This window comes from Oncorhynchus nerka, linkage group LG2, assembly GCF_034236695.1.
Source record: "Oncorhynchus nerka isolate Pitt River linkage group LG2, Oner_Uvic_2.0, whole genome shotgun sequence".
In the NCBI taxonomy this organism is placed as follows: Eukaryota; Metazoa; Chordata; class Actinopteri; order Salmoniformes; family Salmonidae; genus Oncorhynchus; species Oncorhynchus nerka.
This window is the reverse complement of record NC_088397.1, coordinates 21931401-21953759: the sequence shown is the minus strand read 5'-3', so window position 1 is coordinate 21953759 and position 22359 is coordinate 21931401. Positions and strand designations below refer to the sequence as shown.

The following is a 22359-nucleotide window of genomic DNA, read 5'->3' as shown; positions in this document are numbered from 1 at the left end:
AACTTACATCTAACTACTGAACTTAACATGGACTAAACTTACATCTAACTACTGAACTTAACATGGACTAAACTTAAATTTTACTACTAAACTTAACATGGACCAAACTTACATTTAACTACTAAACTTACATCTAACTACTAAACTTAACATTGACTAAACTTACATCTAACTACTAAACTTAACATGGACTAAACTTACATCTAACTACTGAACTTAGCATGGACTAAACTTACATCTAACTACTGAACTTAACATGGATTAAACTTACATCTAACTACTAAACTTAGCATAGACTAAACTTACATCTAACTACTGAACTTAACATTAACTAAACTTACATCTAACTACTAAACTTAACATTAACTAAACTTACATCTAACTACTGAACTTAATATAGACTAAACGTACATCTAACTACTAAACTTAACATGGACAAAACTTACATTTAATTACTAAACTTAACATTGACTAAACTTACATCTAACTACTAAACTTAACATGGACCAAACTTACATTTAACTACTAAACTTACATCTAACTACTAAACTTAACATTGACTAAACTTACATCTAACTACTAAACTTAACATTGACTAAACTTACATCTAACTACTAAACTTAACATGAACTAAACTTACATTTTACTACTAAACTTAACATTGACTAAACTTACATCTAACTACTAAACTTAACATGGACTAAACTTACATCTAACTACTAAACTTTACCTGAGTCATTTTGGGGGGGTTGATTGTTGTTTCCCAGATTCCATAGTTACCATTTGGCAGGGATGTTCTGCTCCTCCTGAGCAAAGGAACCAAATCGATGGTCTCGTAGAAACGCCCTCCCGTGTTTACGGACAAAGTCTTCTATCGCCTGGCCCCACCACCGAGCATGTCTGTAGCTGTTCAACTTCAGTACAAGGCACCTACACACACACACACACACACACACACACACACACAGTTAACTCCTTAATCTCCTGGCCCCACCTCCTAGCATGTCTGTACACACATACACACATCACACCTGGAGAGGCTGTCGATGCGTACTCCGTATTTGGTCTCTGTGTCTTTGGAGTCCATTTTGACGCTGAACTCTTTGTCCAACAGGAGAACAAAGGAAATGGCTCCTGAGTCTGGCTTCATGTAGAAGAGGAACGAATCCTTCACCACCAACCAGCTGTGCGCACACACACACACACACACACACACACACACACACACACACACACACACACACACACACACACACACACAGGGAGAGATACATCAGTGTGTGTGCGTGAATGCTTGTGCGTGCATTGTGTTTGTGCGTGTGTGTACTAACCGTTTAGACCAGCGGTAGCAGGCTTCACTGTGACCACAGCAGTTCAAGCCTGGGATACGATGACCTCCGGAACGCTTGTGTATCATCCCCTCCCTGAAACATGTTTAAATGATGAATACACAAAATAAAACAAATCCATTTTCAGCTATTCCAATAACAATGGGCATGACGGCGCAGTCATAAAGACAGGATCTGTTCATGAATCTGTTGTTCCTCACAGTCCTTTAGGTCCCAGGTCATGGATGAAGGACATCTGGCTGACGTCTATAAACTCCATCTGAGGAGAGAGAGGAATTGTATTAATGGGTATTAGATAAAGAGAGAAATGTAAATGTAAATGTAAGTAGTAGTCAGTCCAGTTCCGGTCGCCTATAGTCTAGTGTAGTTGAGTAGTACCATAGAGATTCTATTATATTACTAGACTGGCTATGTCATAAACCCTCAAAGTTCCAGAATGGGGCCAAAATGGCAGCCATCTTGTTCAGTCTAATTGCAATGAATGGCAGTACAGGCATAATCCTGGTTTTACTTATGCAGGAAAATGAAAGTAAGGCATGTGATGTATCAGAAATTGTGTAATGGAATTATAGTCAACCTAAAATATTGACATATCATTTTAAATACAGATTATGCAGGTTTTATACACATTTTCTGTATAAATAGCCTCTAAATATATGTAAACAGAACATACATGTCTCAGATTCTTGGAAAGCTGAGAGTGCCATTACATGATACAATATCAGAAGTCCTATCATCAACTGATTTCAGACAGTGTATGGCTGTGGATTGACTGTATTGTTTAAATAGAATTTTGGCATGTTGGCAGTTAATTTAAAAAAAATTTATCCTCTAAAAATTGTCTGGCTAGCTAACACAAATACAATTCAGATCAATTCTTCAAATTTGCTATTTTACACAATATCTTATCACAGCACTGGAAAACCATGGTTGACCAACTCCCTGACCATCATAAGAAGGTTCATGTTCATTCTAGTATTCTAATTCATAATTCTATGAGTAGTACTCACAGTGTGGTAGTATTTTCTGTACATGGCCATCCTTAGCAGCTTGTTCAGATAATCTTCCAGCTGTTTCTGTACAGGCAACATAATAAATGCAGTATTACTACAGTAGAGATGTACTATACAGTACAATGTTAATATGAAGTATATACTGTATTCGTCTATAAAGTTAATACGACAAACACACTCAAACACACCTACCCTTCTGCTGTAGACCTGTTCGTCTTGTGCCAACTCATCTCCGCCACGCGGTAGCTCAGGAATATGTCTGGCTTCACTCTTCTTCATTGTCCTCCTCCTCGTTGTGTGGCTGAGAGAGAGCGAGAGAGAGAGAGAGAGAGAGAGAGAGAAGAGAGAGCGAGAGAGAGAGCGAGAGAGAGAGCGAGAGAGCGAGCGAGAGAGCGAGCGAGAGAGAGGAAGAGAGAGAAGAGAGAGCGAGAAAGAGAGAGAAGAGAGAGCGAGAGAGAGAGAGAAGAGAGAGCGAGAGAGAGAGAGGGAGAGAGAGAAGAGAGAGGGAGAGAGAGAAGAGAGAGGGAGAGAGAGAAGAGAGAGCGAGAGAGAGAGAGAAGAGAGAGAAGAGAGAGAGAGAGAAGAGAGAGCGAGAGAGAGAGAGGAGAGAGCGAGAGAGAGAGCGAGAGAGAGAGCGCGAGAGAGAGAGCGAGAGAGCGAGCGAGAGAGAGGAAGAGAGAGAAGAGAGAGCGAGAGAGAGAGAGAAGAAGAGAGAGCGAGAGAGAGAGAGGGAGAGAGAGAAGAGAGAGGGAGAGAGAGAAGAGAAAGCGAGAGAGAGAGAGAGAGAGAGAGAAGAGAGAGAGAGAGAGAGCGAGAGAGAGAGCGCTAGAGAGAGAGCGAGAGAGCGAGCGAGAGAGAGGAAGAGAGAGAAGAGAGAGCGAGAGAGAGAGAGAAGAGAGAGCGAGAGAGAGAGAGGGAGAGAGAGAAGAGAGAGGGAGAGAGAGAAGAGAGAGCGAGAGAGAGAAGAGAGAGCGAGAGAGAGAGAGAGAGAGAGAGAGAGAGAGAGAAGAGAGAGCGCGAGAGAGAGAGAAGAGAGAGCGAGAGAGAGAGAGGAAGAGAGAGAAGAGAGAGGGAGAGAGAGAAGAGAGAGCGAGAGAGAGAGAAGAGAGAGCGCGAGAGAGAGAGGGAGAGAGAGAAGAGAGAGAGAGAGGGAGAGAGAGAGAGAGAGACAGGGAGAGAGAGAGAGGTAGAGTGGTAAAGCAGAAGAAGGTAGGGTCACTCACTGCTATTGGGGAGAAATAAAATGTACATATTTATTTTAATTTTTTTATTTCACCTTTATTTAACCAGGTAGGCAAGTTGAGAACAAGTTCTCATTTGCAATTGCAACCTGGCCAAGATAAAGCAAAGCAGTTCGACACATACAACGACACAGAGTTACACATGGAGTAAAACAAACATACAGTCAATAATACAGTAGAAACAAGTCTACATACGATGTGAGCAAATGAGGTGAGATAAGGGAGGTAAAGGCAAAAAAAGGCCATGGTGGCGAAGTAAATACAATATAGCAAGTAAAACACTGGAATGGTAGATTTGCAGTGGAAGAATGTGCAAAGTAGAAATAAAAATAATGGGGTGCAAAGGAGCAAAATAAATAAATAAAATAAAATAAATACAGTAGGGAAAGAGGTAGTTGTTTGGGCTAAAGGTGGGTGATGCTATGGTGACCAGCGAGCTGAGATAAGGGGGGACTTTACCTAGCAGGGTCTTGTAGATGACATGGAGCCAGTGGGTTTGGCGACGAGTATGAAGCGAGGGCCAGCCAACGAGAGCGTACAGCTCGCAATGGTGGGTAGTAATGGGGCTTTGGTGACAAAACGGATTGCACTGTGATAGACTGCATCCAATTTGTTGAGTAGGGTATTGGAGGCTATTTTGTAAATGACATCGCCGAAGTCGAGGATTGGTAGGATGGTCAGTTTTACAAGGGTATGTTGGGCAGCATAGCATGCGTGAAGGATGCTTTGTTGCGAAATAGGAAGCCAATTCTAGATTTAACTTTGGATTGGAGATGTTTGATGTGGGTCTGGAAGGAGAGTTTACAGTCTAACTAGACACCTAGGTATTTGTAGTTGTCCACGTATTCTAAGTCAGAGCCATCCAGAGTAGTGATGTTGGACAGGCGGGCAGGTGCAGGCAGCGATCGGTTGAAGAGCTTGCATTTGGCCTCCCGGATGGCGCAGTGGTTAAGGGCGCTGTACTGCAGCGCCAGCTGTGCCATCAGAGTCCCTGGGTTCGCGCCCAGGCTCTGTCGTAACCGGCCGCGACCGGGAGGTCCGTGGGGCGACGCACAATTGGCCTAGCGTCGTCCGGGTTAGGGAGGGCTTGGTCGGTAGCGATGTCCTTGTCTCATCGCGCACCAGCGACTCCTGTGGCGGGCCGGGCGCAGTGTGCGCTAACCAAGGTTGCCAGGTGCACGGTGTACCCTCCGACACATTGGTGCGGCTGGCTTCTGGGTTGGATGCGTGCTGTGTTAAGAAGCAGTACGGCTGGTTGGGTTGTGTATTTTTTTTTTTTTAAAGAAGAGCTTGCATTTAGTTTTACTTGTATTTAAGAGCAATTGGAGGCCACGGAAGGAGAGTTGTAGTATGGCATTGAAGCTTGCTATATCTACTGTACCATGAAAAATCCTAACATTTCTATGATCAGAATTCGTAGTATATCATTTAGTATTTGATCACTTTACAATTTGACATGTGTGTGTGTGTCTGTGTGTGTACCTGCGGGAGGGTAGCGGTACCCTCATGAACATCTTGTATCGGACCAGTTCTCCGTGGAGGTCCATGAAGTGTTTCTCCTTTCTCTTGACCACCCAGCTGAACTCTCCATGTCTCAGCTCAATCTTAAACACTGCAGGCTGACTCTACACAGACAGAGATCAAGTGTGAATGTGTGTATGTGTGTATGTGTGTGAGTGTGAGTGTGTGTGTGTGTGTGTGTGTGTGTGTGTGTGTGTGTGTGTGTGTGTGTGTGTGTGTGTGTGTGTGTGCATGTGTGTGTGGATACCTTGTTGACACTCCTCTGTGCCGTGATGTTGAACCTGTCCTGGGCTGTGTTGAACCTCTCCACCTCCAGTATCTTAGCAGTGATGGGGACAGTAGGGAGATAGACCCTGGCTTCAGACTCCTTAAAACCCACGGTGTGATACACAGCACTGAACCCTATACGACTGTCCCCTGGAGAGGTAGAGAAAAAGCCAATTGGATACATCTCTCATCATGTCATTAATATAAAGAGCTCTCACACACACATACACACACCTATGGTGGTAGGGTCATTGTCAGTCTCCTCTCCATCTCCCATGTCCAACTCTCTGGTGTCCAAACTCTCAACTACCTCCGACATCTTCCTGCTGATGCCGAGGCCGTCTGTGATGTCATTGGGTTCCACAGCGATGTCAGAGGTCATCAGGTTAAGGCTGCTGGTGGTGGGGGGGTCTTTACCCAACATGCCTAGCTCTCAACCCTCAGAACAGGGCACACCTGGATGAGGAGAGGAGGAGAAGAGAGGAGAACTTGAACCGTTGAATAGAGTCATAACATTGTCGGCTTCGTAGAGAAGTTGTTTCTGTCCAAGAGTAAGAGTATGTTGCTCTGCATGTATTATCACTTTCTACTGCAGTGCAGATCATCCCTGCAGCAGTGTGTGTGTGTGTGTGTATGTGCTTGCCTGTGTGTGGACTTGAATTTGAGGAAATCCAAGACTCCCACACACACACAGCCCAGAATAGAACCAATAGTTGTCCACTAACAGTAGAGGGCCATTTGTTAAAGATTCTGATACCTCATTGGCTGACGCTGGCCCTGCAGAGAGCTACAGGAAGTCAATGGAAGCTGTCTTCCAAAATAGCAGAGTACAGAACAGTGTGTGTGTGTGTGTGTGTGTGTGTGTGTGTGTGTGTGTGTGTGTGATGGGTAAGACAGAACCAGTACTATCATGAATGTCTTACTGGAAACTATAATGCCAGTCATTAGAGCTCTGCTTGTACCCTACCAAACACACCACATTAAAGACAGAACCCGAGTGTGTGTTAGTGCAATGCTAAGCCAGACAGACAGACAGGCGGGGCTCCATGGCAACAAGAGTGATGTGATGTCATCTCTGGTCAGAAGTCTAGAAAGTTCTCTGAGGCAAGTCAAGGCAGGCGTGCACACACACTCACATTTGACTGTAAAACTCTGTTGGCTTACGACAGTGTCTGGCTCTTAGTGTGTGGTAGCATGTTGAGTCTTGTTTTTTGTGTTCAAATTTTAGTTCTCTCTCTTTCCGTTACTCTCTCTCTGTGACACACACACGGACACAAACACACACACAACGCTTTACGTCTCGCACCAGGCCTCCGTCATGCCCCAGTGGAATGGAATGGTCAAACCTCAAGCAGTACTGGGATGACTGGGATCAGAGAAAGAGAGGGGGGTGATAGAGAGAGAGAGATGGTAGAGAGGGGGAGAGAGAGAGAAGGAGAGAGAGGGATGACAGATGGAGTGTTGCTTTTATCTCGCTTCTCTGTTCTGATGGAACATTGTCTACTTCCTGTTTCCTGTCCAAGGATGTCATGATGATGGGTTTTGGCAAATAGGAGAAAACTATAAATACCAGCTACTGTATGTTGCCAATCATTCTCCTTCCTTATTTTTCTTTTCGTTTTTGATTAATTGTTTCCCACATCCACATCCAACAGTTTTCTCAGGGACCGGATACTAACATGTCTTGGGATCTGAATGGAAAACACTCGGTTATCATCAGGACAGTTAAAATTCCATTGACCTACGGTATCTACACTCGCACAAAGACATACACACACACACACACACACACGCATGCACACACCATAAAGATAAGTGAGAAGAGATTTGTGGACACAACATGGCATTTACAGTCAATGTGGTGCCAACCTCCGCCTAGCACAGATGACAGAGAGAGAGAGAGCAACAGAGTGAGAGAGTGGTCTGTGACACCTCTGTCTCTGCCTACACTAAAGCTGTTTATTATGTAATCATTTCAACACTAGAGAAAGAGAGTGAAAGAGAGGGAGAGAGAGAGAGAGAAAAAGAAAGAAAGAAAGAAAGAAAGAAAGAAAGAAAGAAAGAAAGAAAGAAAGAAAGGGAGGGAGGGAGGGAGGGAGGGACAGAGAGGGAGGGAGGGAGGGAGAGAGAGAGAGAGAAAGAGGGAGGGAGAGAGAAAGAGAGGGAGGGAGACAGAGGGCGGGAGAGAGAGAGGGAGAGACAGAGAGGGAGAGAGAGAAAGAGAGGGAGGGAGAGAGAAAGAGAGGGAGGGAGGGAAGGAAATAGAAAGAGAGGGAGGGAGAGAGAAAGAGCGGGCTAGAGAGAGAGAGAGGGAGAGAGAGAGAAAGAGAGGGAGGGAGAGATAGAGACAGAGAGGGAGAGAGAGACAGAGGGAGAGAGAGAGGGAGAGAGAGAGAAAGAGAGGGAGAGAGAGAGAAAGAGAGGGAGAGAGAGAGACAGAGAGAGAAAGAGAGGGGGTAGAGAGAGAGAGGGGGAGAGAGAGAGGGGGAGAGAGAGAGAGAGAGAGAGAGAGAGAGAGAGAGAGAGAGAGAGAGGGGGGGGGGAGAGAGAGGGAGAGGCATTATCACCAGAGAGTCCTGCTGGCTGTAACACAAGGCTTCATTGTACTTCTTTGAAGGAACACATCTTTCCAACGCAATCACACACACGCACACACTGTATTCTACTGTCCAGCAGGTGGTTTGAGTTTACATGTTGGCTTGATCTCTCTGAGCTGAAACCACCTTTGCATGTGGGTGCATGCGTGTGGGGACCTGAAATTGCCACAAGTCCCCACAAGGATAGTAAAACAAGGACAATTCTCCCTCGTGGGGACATTTCCCACGTCCCCATGAGGACAATAACTATGTGAATCTTAGGGGTTAGGTTTAGGGTTACAATTAGGGTTACAATTAGGGATAGGGTTAGAGTTAGGGGTTAGGAGTTAAGGAAAATAGGATTTTGAATGCAAAAATACATTTGATTCCCACAAGGGTGTGTGTGTGTGTGTGTGTGTGTGTGTGTGTGTGTGTGTGTGTGTGTGTGTGTGACTGAGAGCATGCACCTTTTCATAATTTTGTTGATGTCACGTCCTGACCTTAGTTCCTTTTTTATGTCTCTATTTTGGTTTGGTCAGGGCGTGAGTTGGGGTGGGCATTCTATGTTTTTCATTGTTTTGTTCTGTGTGTTGCATTTTTATGTGTTTGGCCTGGTATGGTTCCAAATCAGAGACAGCTGTCAATCGTTGTCTCTGATTGAGAACCATACTTAGGTAGCCTGTTCCCACCTGTGTTTGTGGGTAGTTGTTTCCTGTTTTGTGTTTTTTTACCTTACACGACGTTCACGCTCTTTGTTGTTTTTTTTTGTCATTCAGTGTTCAGTTTATTTAATTACATTTTCTATGAACACTTACCACGCTGCGTGTTGGTCCGATGATTCCTATTCCTCATCATCAGACGAAGAGGAGAGCCGTTACAGTTGACAGTGACTGTTACAGTTTTCCTATTTGGATGAATGACTGATCAAATATAATGACATCAAACATTTATTTACCCAGGCAAGTCAGTTAAGAACACATTCTTATTTACAATGACAGCCTAGGAACCGTGGGTTAAGTGCATTGTTCATGGGCAGAATAACACATGTTTACCTTGTCAGCTCAGGGATTCTATCTAGCAACCTTTCGGTTACTGGCCCAACGCTCTAATCACTAATCACAAATATAGTGACTGATCAAATATAATGACTGATTAAATATAGTGATTGATCAAACATAATGACTGATTAAATATATTGATTTATCAAACATAATGACTGATCAAACATAATGACTGATCAAACATAATGACTGATCAAACATAATGACTGATCAAATATAGTGATTGATCAAACATAATGACTGATCAAACATAATGACTGATCAAACATAGTGATTGATCAAACATAATGACAAGACAGAGAGCTAGTCAGTACAGTCAGACTAGACCTCGTCATCCAGCCAGAGGCTTCTAACTGCCCCACCATAGTTAATATGTATTCAGGAACAGGATGTGTAGAGCAGAGAGAGGGAGACAAGAGGTCATGAAACTCAGCTATGATTGTTTTGTTAGGAGAGGAGCCCCGCAGAACTGTGTAATGTCTTATATCACCTACAACAACAAAGAGACTTGGTGTAGTCTTTGAAACGTTGAATCTGTTCTACAAATGTGGCAAGTAACAACGTTACCGATAAAGACGGCACATGTACTGGTGAGGAGAAACTAAGAGGGAGGAAAGGCGAGAAGGAGAGGGAGAGTGAGAGAGCAGTAGGGTGAGGAGAAGGGGATATGAACGAGGGAGTGAGTTGAAGGAAATGGAGAGGGAGGAAAAGGAGAGAGGGAGAGAACAGTAACTGTTCAGCTAGCGAGGGACAGTCAGTCACTTTCACAACATGGTGGTAGAGAGAGAGCCAAGACACATACACACACACACTACTTCTCCATTGGAACAATATAAAACAGAGTGACAGAGAGAGAGAGCGAGAGAGAGGAAGAAAGAAAAACTTTACTGACCTACTCTTGTACACTTGCTGTCCTCATTTTGATTTGTCCCACTTCTAGACTACTGAGTAGACTAAACACACACACTACAAACACACACGCACTCTACACACCCTATACACACTCAGTGTACCGTTCCTCTTGTATAACAGAGTGTATGTGAACGAATGTACTGTGGAAACAACTCCTCTAAGAAAATTCCTCAAGAGAGGAGGGGCTACCGAAATCTAAACCAGTCAGCTGCGTTGAAACAGTCATACCCTCCCCCTGGGTTCTCTCATTGGTGGAAGCTGCATCATTAAGGAATTATCATGGTCCACACACACTAACACAGCCGTGACGAGGGCACAAAAACACCTCTTCCCCCTCAGAAGGTTGAAAAGTTTTGGCATGGGCCCTCAGATCTTCAAAAATCTATACAGCTGCACCATTGAGAACATTTTCAACTGTTCTGCCTTATTATTATTGGACCATGCTGGTCATTTATGAACATTTGAACATCTTGGCCATGTTCTGTTAATATCTCCACCCGGCACAGCCAGAAGAGGACTGGCCACCCCACATAGCCTGGTTCCGCTCTAGGTTTCTTCCTAGGTTTTGGCCTTTCTAGGGAGTTTTTCCTAGCCACCGTGCTTCTACACCTGCATTGCTTGCTGTTTGGGGTTTTAGGCTGGGTTTCTGTACAGCACTTTGAGATATCAGCTGATGTACGAAGGGCTATATAAATAAATTTGATTTGATTTGGATTTGATTTAAATGACTATCGCCCCATTACACTCACTTCTGTCATCATGAAGTGCTTTGAGAGACTAGTCAAGGATCATATCACCTCCACTCTACCTGATACCCTCGACCCACTCCAATTTGCTTACTGCCCCAATAGGTCCACTGACGATGCAATCGCCATCACACTGCACACTGCCCTATCCCATCTGGACAAGAGGAATAACTGTGTAAGAATTCTGTTCATTGACTACAGCTCGGCATTCAACACCATAGTACCCTCCAAGCTCGTCATCAAGCTCGAGACCCTGGGTCTCGACCCCGCCCTGTGCAACTGGGTACTGGACTTCCTGACGGGCCGCCCCCAGGTGGTGAGGGTAGGCAACAACATCTCCTCCCCGCTGATCCTCAACACTGGGGCCCCACAAGGGTGCGTTCTGAGCCCTCTCCTGTACTCCCTGTTCACCCATGACTGCGTGGCCACGCACGCCTCCAACTCAATCATCAAGTTGGCGGACGACACAACAGTGGTAGGCTTGATTACCAACAACGACGAGACGGCCTACAGGGAGGAGGTGAGGGCCCTCGGAGTGTGGTGTCAGGAAAATAACCTCACACTCAACGTCAACAAAACTAAGGAGATGATTGTGGACTTCAGGAAACAGCAGAGGGAACACCCCCCTATCCACATCGATGGAACAGTAGTGGAGAGGGTAGCAAGTTTTAAGTTCCTCGGCATACACATCACAGACAAACTGAATTGGTCCACTCACACAGACAGCATCGTGAAGAAGGCGCAGCAGCGCCTCTTCAACCTCAGGAGGCTGAAGAAATTTGGCTTGTCACCAAAAGCACTCACAAACTTCTACAGATGCACAATCGAGAGCATCCTGGCGGGCTGTATCACCGCCTGGTACGGCAACTGCTCCGCCCTCAACCGTAAGGCTCTCCAGAGGGTAGTGAGGTCTGCACAACGCATCACCGGGGGCAAACTACCTGCCCTCCAGGACACGTACACCACCCGATGTTACAGGAAGGCCATAAAGATCATCAAGGACATCAACCACCCGAGCCACTGCCTGTTCACCCCGCTATCATCCAGAAGGCGAGGTCAGTACAGGTGCATCAAAGCTGGGACCGAGAGACTGAAAAACAGCTTCTATCTCAAGGCCATCAGACTGTTAAACAGCCACCACTAACATTGAGTGGCTGCTGCCAACACACTGACACGGACTCAACTCCAGCCACTTTAATAATGGGAATTGATGGGAAATGATGTAAATATATCACTAGCCACTTTAAACAATGCTACCTTATATAATGTTACTTACCCTACATTATTCATCTCATATGCATACGTATATACTCTACTCTATATCATCGACTGCATCCTTATGTAATACATGTATCACTAGCCACTTTAACTATGCCACTTTGTTTACATACTCATCTCATATGTATATACTGTACTCGATACCATCTACTGTATCTTGCCTATGCTGCTCTGTACCATCACTCATTCATATATCCTTATGTACATATTCTTTATCCCCTTACACTGTGTATAAGACAGTAGTTTAGGAATTGTTAGTTAGATTACTTGTTGGTTATTACTGCATTGTCGGAACTAGAAGCACAAGCATTTCGCTACACTCGCATTAACATCTGCTAACCATGTGTATGTGACAAATAAAATTTGATTTGATTTGATTTGAAAACAGCTCGAGCTCAGTGAGGTTGGATGGAGAGCATTTGTGAACAGCAGTTTTCAGTTCTTTCCACAGATTCTCGATTGGATTCAGGTCTGGACTTTGACTTGGCCATTCTAACACCTGGATATGTTTATTTTTGAACCATTCCATTGTAGATTTTGCTTTATGTTTTGGATCATTGGCTTGTTGGAAGACAAATCTCCGTCCCAGTCTCAGGTCTTTTGCAGACTCCATCAGGTTATCTTCCAGAATGGTCCTGTATTTGGCTTCATCCATCTTCCCATCAATTTGAACCATCTTCCCTGTCTCTGCTGAAGAAAAGCAGGCCCAAACCATGATGCTGCCACCACCATGTTTGACAGTGGGGATGGTGTGTTCAGGGTGATGAGCTGTGTTGCTTTTATGCCAAACATAACGTTTTGCATTGTTGCCAAAAAGTTCAATTTTGGTTTCATCTGACCAGAGCACCTTCTTCCACATGTTTGGTGTCTCCCAGGTGGCTTGTGGCAAACTTTAAACAACACTTTTTATGGATATCTTTAAGAAATGGCTTTCTTCTTGCCACTCTTCCATGAAGGCCAGATTTGTGCAATATACGACTGATTGTTGTCCTATGGACAGAGTCTCCCACATCAGCTGTAGATTTCTGCAGTTCATCCAGAGTGATCATGGGCCTCTTGGCTGCATCTCTGATCAGTCTTCTCCTTGTATTTACCGAGGTTAGCTAGCCAGCTATTTGTCGTCCTTAACGTAGGAGTCACTCCTAGCTAGCCAACAGCTAGCCAACGTCTACTGAATAGAACTTTCGCATTCCGGTCGCATTCCGCTTCGCTCCACAGGTAGTATCACATTTTTCATTTCATTTCATTACAGTCCCAACGGTGTGATTTGTTTGAGCGTAGCTAGCTACATAGCTAGCTACATAGCCGTCTTTGTTTCAAAGATAATTGTGTAGTCTAGAGCGATTTTCTAGGTTAGCTAGCCAGCTATTGTCGTTCTTTTAACGCAACGTAACGTATTCAACACTGCTAGCTAGCCAGCTAGCCCCCGAATAGCAGCATTGTAGAAACTTTACACTCAACGGAACGACTTGATTAGTGTAGTGTCAACAACGCAGCCACTGCCAGCTAGCCTACAAAGTCAACAACGCAGCCACTGCCAGCTAGCCTACCTCAGCAGTACTGTATCATTTTAATCATTTTAGTCAATTAGATTCTTGCTACGTAAGCTTAACTTTCTGAACATTCGAGACGTGTAGTCCACTTGTCATTCCAATCTCCTTTGCATTAGCGTAGCCTCTTCTCTAGCCTGTCAACTATGTGTCTGTCTATCCCTGTTCTCTCCTCTCTGCACAGACCATACAAACGCTCCACACCGCGTGGCCGCGGCCACCCTAATCTGGTGGTCCCAGCGCGCACGACCCACGTGGAGTTCCAGGTCTCCGGTAGCCTCTGGAACTGCCGATCTGCGGCCAACAAGGCCGCTCCTTTCCTGAGGACGGCTCACCTCTCACAGTTCTGGGCGACTTTAACCTCCCCACGTCTACCTTTGACTCATTCCTCTCTGCCTCCTTCTTTCCACTCCTCTCCTCTTTTGACCTCACCCTCCCCCCCTACTCACAAGGCAGGCAATACGCTCGACCTCATCTTTACTAGATGCTGTTCTTCCACTAACCTCATTGCAACTCCCCTCCAAGTCTCCGACCACTACCTTGTATCCTTTTCCCTCTCGCTCTCATCCAACACTTCCCACACTGCCCCTACTCGGATGGTATCGCGCCGTCCCAACCTTCACTCTCTCTCCCCCGCTACTCTCTCCTCTTCCATCCTATCATCTCTTCCCTCTGCTCAAACCTTCTCCAACCTATCTCCTGATTCTGCCTCCTCAACCCTCCTCTCCTCCCTTTCTGCATCCTTTGACTCTCTATGTCCCCTATCCTCCAGGCCGGCTCGGTCCTCCCCTCCCGCTCCGTGGCTCGACGACTCATTGCGAGCTCACAGAACAGGGCTCCGGGCAGCCGAGCGGAAATGGAGGAAAACCCGCCTCCCTGCGGACCTGGCATCCTTTCACTCCCTCCTCTCTACATTTTCCTCCTCTGTCTCTGCTGCTAAAGCCACTTTCTACCACTCTAAATTCCAAGCATCTGCCTCTAACCCTAGGAAGCTCTTTGCCACCTTCTCCTCCCTCCTGAATCCTCCTCCCCCTCCCCCCTCCCTCTCTGCAGATGACTTCGTCAACCATTTTGAAAAGAAGGTCGACGACATCCGATCCTCGTTTGCTAAGTCAAACGACACCGCTGGTTCTGCTCACACTGCCCTACCCTGTGCTCTGACCTCTTTCTCCCCTCTCTCTCCAGATGACATCTCGCGTCTTGTGACGGCCGGCCGCCCAACAACCTGCCCGCTTGACCCTATCCCCTCCTCTCTTCTCCAGACCATTTCCGGTGACCTTCTCCCTTACCTCACCTCGCTCATCAACTCATCCCTGACCACTGGCTACGTCCCTCCCGTCTTCAAGAGAGCGAGAGTTGCACCCCTTCTGAAAAAACCTACACTCGATCCCTCCGATGTCAACAACTACAGACCAGTATCCCTTCTTTCTTTTCTCTCCAAAACTCTTGAACGTGCCGTCCTTGGCCAGCTCTCCCGCTATCTCTCTCAGAATGACCTTCTTGATCCAAATCAGTCAGGTTTCAAGACTAGTCATTCAACTGAGACTGCTCTTCTCTGTATCACGGAGGCACTCCGCACTGCTAAAGCTAACTCTCTCTCCTCTGCTCTCATCCTTCTAGACCTATCGGCTGCCTTCGATACTGTGAACCATCAGATCCTCCTCTCCACCCTCTCCGAGTTGGGCATCTCCGGCGCGGCCCACGCTTGGATTGCGTCCTACCTGACAGGTCGCTCCTACCAGGTGGCGTGGCGAGAATCTGTCTCCTCACCACGCGCTCTCACCACTGGTGTCCCCAGGGCTCTGTTCTAGGCCCTCTCCTATTCTCGCTATACACCAAGTCACTTGGCTCTGTCATAACCTCACATGGTCTCTCCTATCATTGCTATGCAGACGACACACAATTCATCTTCTCCTTTCCCCCCTCTGATGACCAGGTGGCGAATCGCATCTCTGCATGTCTGGCAGACATATCAGTGTGGATGACGGATCACCACCTCAAGCTGAACCTCGGCAAGACGGAGCTGCTCTTCCTCCCGGGAAGGACTGCCCGTTCCATGATCTCGCCATCACGGTTGACAACTCCATCGTGTCCTCCTCCCAGAGCGCTAAGAACCTTGGCGTGATCCTGGACAACACCCTGTCGTTCTCAACTAACATCAAGGTGGTGGCCCGTTCCTGTAGGTTCATGCTCTACAACATCCGCAGAGTACGACCCTGCCTCACACAGGAAGCGGCGCAGGTCCTAATCCAGGCACTTGTCATCTCCCGTCTGGATTACTGCAACTTGCTGTTGGCTGGGCTCCCTGCCTGTGCCATTAAACCCCTACAACTCATCCAGAACGCCGCAGCCCGTCTGGTGTTCAACCTTCCCAAGTTCTCTCACGTCACCCCGCTCCTCCGCTCTCTCCACTGGCTTCCAGTTGAAGCTCGCATCCGCTACAAGACCATGGTGCTTGCCTACGGAGCTGTGAGGGGAACGGCACCTCAGTACCTCCAGGCTCTGATCAGGCCCTACACCCAAACAAGGGCACTGCGTTCATCCACCTCTGGCCTGCTCGCCTCCCTACCACTGAGGAAGTCCAGTTCCCGCTCAGCCCAGTCAAAACTGTTCGCTGCTCTGGCCCCCCAATGGTGGAACAAACTCCCTCACGACGCCAGGACAGCGGAGTCAATCACCACCTTCCGGAGACACCTGAAACCCCACCTCTTTAAGGAATACCTAGGATAGGATAAAGTAATCCTTCTCACCACCCCCCTTAAAAGACTTAGATGCACTATTGTAAAGTGGCTGTTCCACTGGATGTCATAAGGTGAAAGCACCAATTTGTAAGTCGCTCTGGATAAGAGCGTCTGCTAAATGACTTAAATGTAAATGTAAATGTTGTATGAGCTGAAAGTTTAGAGGGACGGCCAGGTCTTGGTAGATTTGCAGTGGTCTGATACTCCTTCCATTTCAATATTATCGCTTGCACAGTGCTCCTTGGGATGTTTAAAGCTTGGGAAATCTTTTTGTATCCAAATCCGGCTTTAAACTTCTTCACAACAGTATCTCGGACCTGTCTGGTGTGTTCCTTGTTCTTCATGATGCTCTCTGCGCTTTTAACGGACCTCTGAGACTATCACAGTGCAGGTGCATTTATACGAAGACTTGATTACACACAGGTGGATTGTATTTATCATCATTAGTCATTTAGGTCAACATTGGATCATTCAGAGATCCTCACTGAACTTCTGGAGAGAGTTTGCTGCACTGAAAGTAAAGGGGCTGAATAATTTTGCACGCCCAATTTTTCAGTTTTTGATTTGTTAAAAAAGTTTGAAATATCCAATAAATGTCGTTCCACTTCATGATTGTGTCCCACTTGTTGTTGATTCTTCACAAAAAAATACAGTTTTATATCTTTATGTTTGAAGCCTGAAATGTGGCAAAAGGTCGCAAAGTTCAAGGGGGCCGAAGACTTTCGCAAGGCACTGTAGGTTTCAAAACGAACTGGCAACAGACAAACAGAGAACACGGGTATAAATACACTGGGGATAATGGGGAAGATTGGAGACACCTGGAGGGGGGTGGATCCAAGAACAAAGACAGGTGAAACAGATCAGGGTGTGACAGGGTGAGAAAATAAAACTATTTAATCAATTTAGATTTCAGGCTGTAACATAACAAAATTTGCAATAAGTTAAGGGGTATGAATACTTCCTTGTCTCCACCCCCTTCCAGGTGCCCATTTTCCCCATTATCCCCTGTTTGTCTGTTGCCAGTTCGTCTTGTCTCGTCAAGCCTACCAGCGTGTTTTTCTCCATACTCCTGTTCTCTCTAGTCCCTGTTTTCTTGTCCTTCCGGTTCCGACCTATTCTTCCTGTCCTGACCCCGAGCCTGCCTGCCGTCCTGTACCTATCTGACTCTGACCTGGTTTACAAACTTCTGCCTGTCCTGACCTTGAGCCTGCCTGCCACCCTGTACCTATCAGACACAGACCTGGTTACGAACCTCTGCCTGTCCTCGACCTGCCCTTTTCCTGCCTCCTGTGGTTTTAATAAACTACTCTGTATATTGAACCTTCCGTCTCCTGTGTCTGCATCTGGGTCATATCCTGATTCGTGTTAGTACGAACTGGCCATGACTGACCCAGGAGACTCGGACCAGTTCCGCTGTGCCGTCTCCTCCCAAGGAGCCATCATTGATAGACACAAGGAGTTACTTCAAGGTTTTATGGAAGGATTCCAGACCTTGGCAGAACGCCATGACCGTGCCTTGAATACATGACTGGAGCAATTGTGCAGATTGTCTGTTATGCAACCAGTCACGATGGTAACCTCCCCGTCCCTCAGTAACCCTGCTGTCAGCAGCGCGTTTCTACAGGCCACCCCGGCTTCCCATTCGACACGCTCCTTCATGCTCATCAAGTCTACTCAGGTACCTGTGGTATTGGGATTTTCATGGCTCCAGCAACACAATCCCCTTATCAACTGGACTGCTGGTGCTATCATGGGCAGGAGCCCGTTCTACCACGCTCATTGCCTGAAGTTGGTGCAGCCTGCCCCAGGACTTCTTCCTGTGGGCTCGGAAGAAGCCTCGGACCTCTCCGCTGTTCCCACGGAGTACCAGGACCTCCGGGAGGTTTTCAGCTCTGTTGGGTCCGGTGACCAAGGCTGTGGAAACGTACATCAATGACTTCCTGGCTGCAATGTGTACCCGTCCTTCTGCCTCCCCCTCTGTGGAGAAGAGGGACAAAACCCGGTGCCCGTGAGTCGACTGCCGGGGCCTTAATGACATCACGGTTAAGAACTGTGGAACGCCTAACATCTGGTGAGGATACGGGAAGGTGACGGAGTGGGAGACAGCCTTTAACACAGCTAGCGGATACTACGAATACCTGGTGACCCCGTTCGGTCTGACCAACGCTCCTGCGGTGTTCCAAGCCCTGGTTAACAACGTTCTCCACAACATGTTGAACCGGTTCGTGTTCGTCTACCTTGACGACATCCGTGTCTTTTCCCGCTCAGCTCAAGAACACGTTCTCCACTTCTAACAAGTCCTCCAGCGTCTCCTGGAGAACCAGCTTTTTGTTAAAGCAAAAAATACAAATTCCATCGCTCCACCATCTCCTTCCTAGGATACATCATCACTGCTGGTAATATGCAGATGGATCCCGGGAAGGTGAGAGCGGTGGTGGATTGGCCTCAACCCACTTCCAGAGTGCAGCTGCAACGCTTCCTGGGATTTGCCCATTTCTATCGCCATTTTATACTGGGTTACAGCACCCTGGCTTCCCCCCTTTCAGCACTCACCTCTCCCATGGTCCTGTTCACATGGTCCCCAGCAGCTGACCGGGCGTTCCTGGACCTAAAGCATTGCTTCACCACAGCTCCCATATTAATCCATCCGGACTGGTCCCATCAGTTCGTGGTGGAGGTCAACGCTTTGGACATGGGAGTGGGGGCTGTCCTGTCCCAACATTCTGCCCTGGACCTAAAGCTGCATCCCTGCACCTTCTTTTCTCATTGTCTTAATGCCACAGAGAGGACTTATGATGTGGGAAATCGAGAACTGCTGTGGTGAAGATGGCATTGGAGGAGTGGAGGCACTGGTTAGAGGGGGCGGAACATCCATTCATTGTGTGGAGGGATCACAAGAACATGGAATATCTCTGCACCGCCAATCGTCTCAATTCCAGGCAAGCTCGATTGGCCCTGCTTTTCACTCTGTTCAACTTTACCATCTCCTATTGCCCGGGGTCCAAGAATGTTAAGCTGGATGCGCTTTCACACCGCTATAGCCCCGCTGCTACACCCTCAGACCCCGAGACCATCCTTCCTACCTCGTGTCTAGCGGCTGCTCTCATCTGGGGAATAGAGAACCAGGCCCGTGAGGGGGGCCTGGCTAACCGGAAGTTTGTCCCAGATGCTGCCCTCTCTCCGGTCCTGGAATGGGCTCATTCCTCCAAGCTTGCCTGCCACCCTGGCTCCCTTCAGACCCTGGCCTTTGTGTGACAACGCTTTTGGTGGCCTACCGTGGTTTCTGACGTCTCCGTGTTCGTCGCCGCCTGCACTGTCTGTGCTCAGAATAAGACTTCATGGCATGTTCTGGCTGGCCTCCTTCAACTTCCTGTCACTCACCGTCCCTGGTCACATTGATCCCTGGACTTCGTCACTGGTCTCCCTCCATCTGATGGCAACACCACTATCCTTACGGTGGTGGACAGGTTTTCAAAGCTGCCCATTTCATTCCCCTCCCCAAGCTATCCTCAGCCAAGGAGACGGCCCAGCTCATGGTGCAACACGTCTTCCGGATCCATGGACTTCTGGTGGACATGCTCTCCAACTGTGGTCCTCGTTCTCGTCCTGGTTCTGGAAGGCGTCCTTCACACTCATTGGGTTGTCGGCCAGCCTGTCCTCTGGGTTTCTCCCCCAGTCTAAAGGCCATTTGGAGTGAGCTAATCAGGACGTGGAGACAACTCTTCGTTGCCTCGTCTCTGCCAACCCCACTACCTGGAGCCAGCAACTCGTGTGGGTGGAATACGCCTGCAACACCCTTCCCTCTTCAGCCACTGGTCTCTCACCTTTCGAGTGTTTGATGGGTTATCAGCCCCCGCTCTTCCCTGAGCAAGAAGAAAAGGTCAGCATTACCTCTGCCCAGATTTTTGTCCGCCGCTGTCGCTGTACCTGGAAGAGAGCCCGGTCTGCTCTTCTCAAGACCACCTCCAGGTATCAACGACAGGCAGGCTGCCACCGGACCCCTGCTCCCTGTTATCGGCTCGGCAAGAGGGTATGGCTATCCACTCGGGATCTGCCCCTGCGGGTGGAGTCCCTGTTTTATCGGCCCTTTTCATATCTCTAAGATTCTTAACCCCTCTGCTGTTCGTCCCCCCTACGACTGATCTCGTCCTGCCATTTGTCTCTCTCTTGTTGTTTTAATAAACTACTCTGTGTGTTGAACCTTCTGACCTGCATCTGGGTCATATCCTGAGTTGTGTTAGTAAGGGACATACATAACAGTCAATAAGGGACGGTGGCTAGATATTTCCGGAGTGGCTCCTGCACACACACAGAAACACACACCTATCCTATCCACCCTACAAGTGAATATCTCCCTCCACCTGAGGTTGAATCTGCACATTGGTCTCCACACTATATACACAGACTGTATTGCGAGTGCATGTGTCGTGTGTATGTGTGTGTATCCATGTGTGTGTGTGTGTGTGTGTTTGCATACATATGTGTGTGTTTATGACTGAGACTTTGACCTGAACGCTACACCACACCCTGTGAGAATGATGCTAGAGTTAGACACACATTACATTACACTTTACATTTTCACATTTGAGTAATTTCGCAGACGCTCTTATCCGGAGCGACATACAATCAATGCATTCAGCTAAATTAGTAAAGTAGTAAAACCACATATCACAATCATTGCTAGTCTTTGTTGGTTAATGTAGCTACTAGAGACAGAAAATTAGAAAAGTAATAGAAAGAAGTGAGACACACACATCCACACACACACACATCCACACACACACACATCCACACACACAGACTGAGTACCTGTTGCAGTGAAAAGTTGATAGGTCACTGACTTGCTGTGATCAGACCTCTGGACTTCTGTCATCTGAGGTGTCTTCTCTCTCTCTAAAATGTCCTGTATAGGTAAACAGCCCAGAGCAAAGGGCAGAGAAATAATCTACCCAATAACCTCCATCATAGATCATAATCTGGCCATACTGTTGGCCACGCACAGAAACACACACGCACACAAACACGAACACACACACACCGGCTTTGCTTTAACCATTAGGTGGCGTGCTAGATCTAAGCTAGGGCTACCAGTAGGACCCCCTCCCTCTCTCTCTGCTGCCCTCCTTCACACTCTCTCTCCCTCTGTTTTTCAGTTGTGACAGTTGTTTCTGCTCCATTCAATTATGAGAAAAACTAGAGCATGTGCATGTGTGTGAGGTGTGAATGTGCCATATTTAAAAACGTTGTTTTTTCTCTTTAGAGATTTCTCATCAAATCACAGAGGAGGACATCGATCTATTGATCTTACATGGAGGCTCCAGAGAGAGAGAGAGAGAGAGAGAGAGAGAGAGAGAGAGAGAGAGAGAGAGAGAGAGAGAGAGAAGAAATGTGGACTGCATTTCTGAAAGCATAATATTCAATGTCACTGACTCATAGAGGATGTTGATGTTGATGTTGTTTGGATATTTTTGTTGTTTACCCATTTCTCTTGGCTGAGTGGTTGGAGGAGCTTTCCAGAGTCACATCACAAAACCCTGACAGTGACTCACCTTCAGTCTAGGTTACCGTGTTTTCATCTGACGCATAAGAGCGCATGAAGGGGACAGAGCAAGAGAGGGACACTTTTTGGAGGATGTTGTTTTAGAAGGTCGTCTTTTCTCGCTCATCATTTATCGATTTAAAAAATGTATCTATGTAATTTAGACCAATATATAGCCTAAACAATACCAGAGGAAAATGAATATCAGGTCCTATTCATGTTTGTTTAATATTTTTGTACAATGCGCTCAACGGATGCTCGAGTATTATTTTCTTTCTTCAGACATGAATTTTAGCTTGTGATATATGTAATAACATTCAAAGGCTATACTTTATTTCTTACAAGTAAAATACTTTTGTAAATGGAAGACAAGATGGGAAGGTGTGTTTTATTGCTTCAGTGCAAGACTGTTCTAAAATAGAGGCGGACTAGGAGCTTAAAACCATAAGATCCTTTACGCATCACACACACGCACTCAATAGGAATAGAGGACATGCGGAGACAAGAGGAGCGCGCCAGCCGCCCCAAGGAGAACCTCCAGCCGCGTGAATGACCCGCTGGCAGC

General features: G+C 46.9%; 1 protein-coding gene across 7 annotated transcripts in view; it reads right to left on the bottom strand.

The window, feature by feature from the left end:
* The window catches only part of LOC135573978 (phospholipase D1-like), a 41310-nt gene extending 20165 nt beyond the window's left edge, over positions 1-21145 (bottom strand). The window contains exons 1-11 of one of the 7 annotated variants that reach the window (XM_065024559.1): positions 9921-10082; positions 8783-8871; positions 5626-5847; positions 5372-5541; positions 5086-5228; positions 2555-2663; positions 2360-2425; positions 1550-1608; positions 1332-1424; positions 1032-1184; positions 781-930 (exon numbers count right to left, since the gene is read on the bottom strand). In XM_065024559.1, coding sequence (XP_064880631.1) covers positions 781-930; positions 1032-1184; positions 1332-1424; positions 1550-1608; positions 2360-2425; positions 2555-2663; positions 5086-5228; positions 5372-5541; positions 5626-5815 — 1133 coding nt within the window. In that variant the 5' untranslated portion in view covers positions 5816-5847; positions 8783-8871; positions 9921-10082. Of the gene's footprint in view, positions 1-780; positions 931-1031; positions 1185-1331; positions 1425-1549; positions 1609-2359; positions 2426-2550; positions 2664-5085; positions 5229-5371; positions 5542-5625; positions 7373-8782; positions 8888-9920; positions 10083-21064 lie in introns of those variants that run through there. The other 6 variants (XM_065024550.1, XM_065024558.1, XM_065024557.1 and 3 more) reach the window with 6 other exon arrangements.
* Between the last annotated feature and the right edge of the window lie 1214 nt (positions 21146-22359).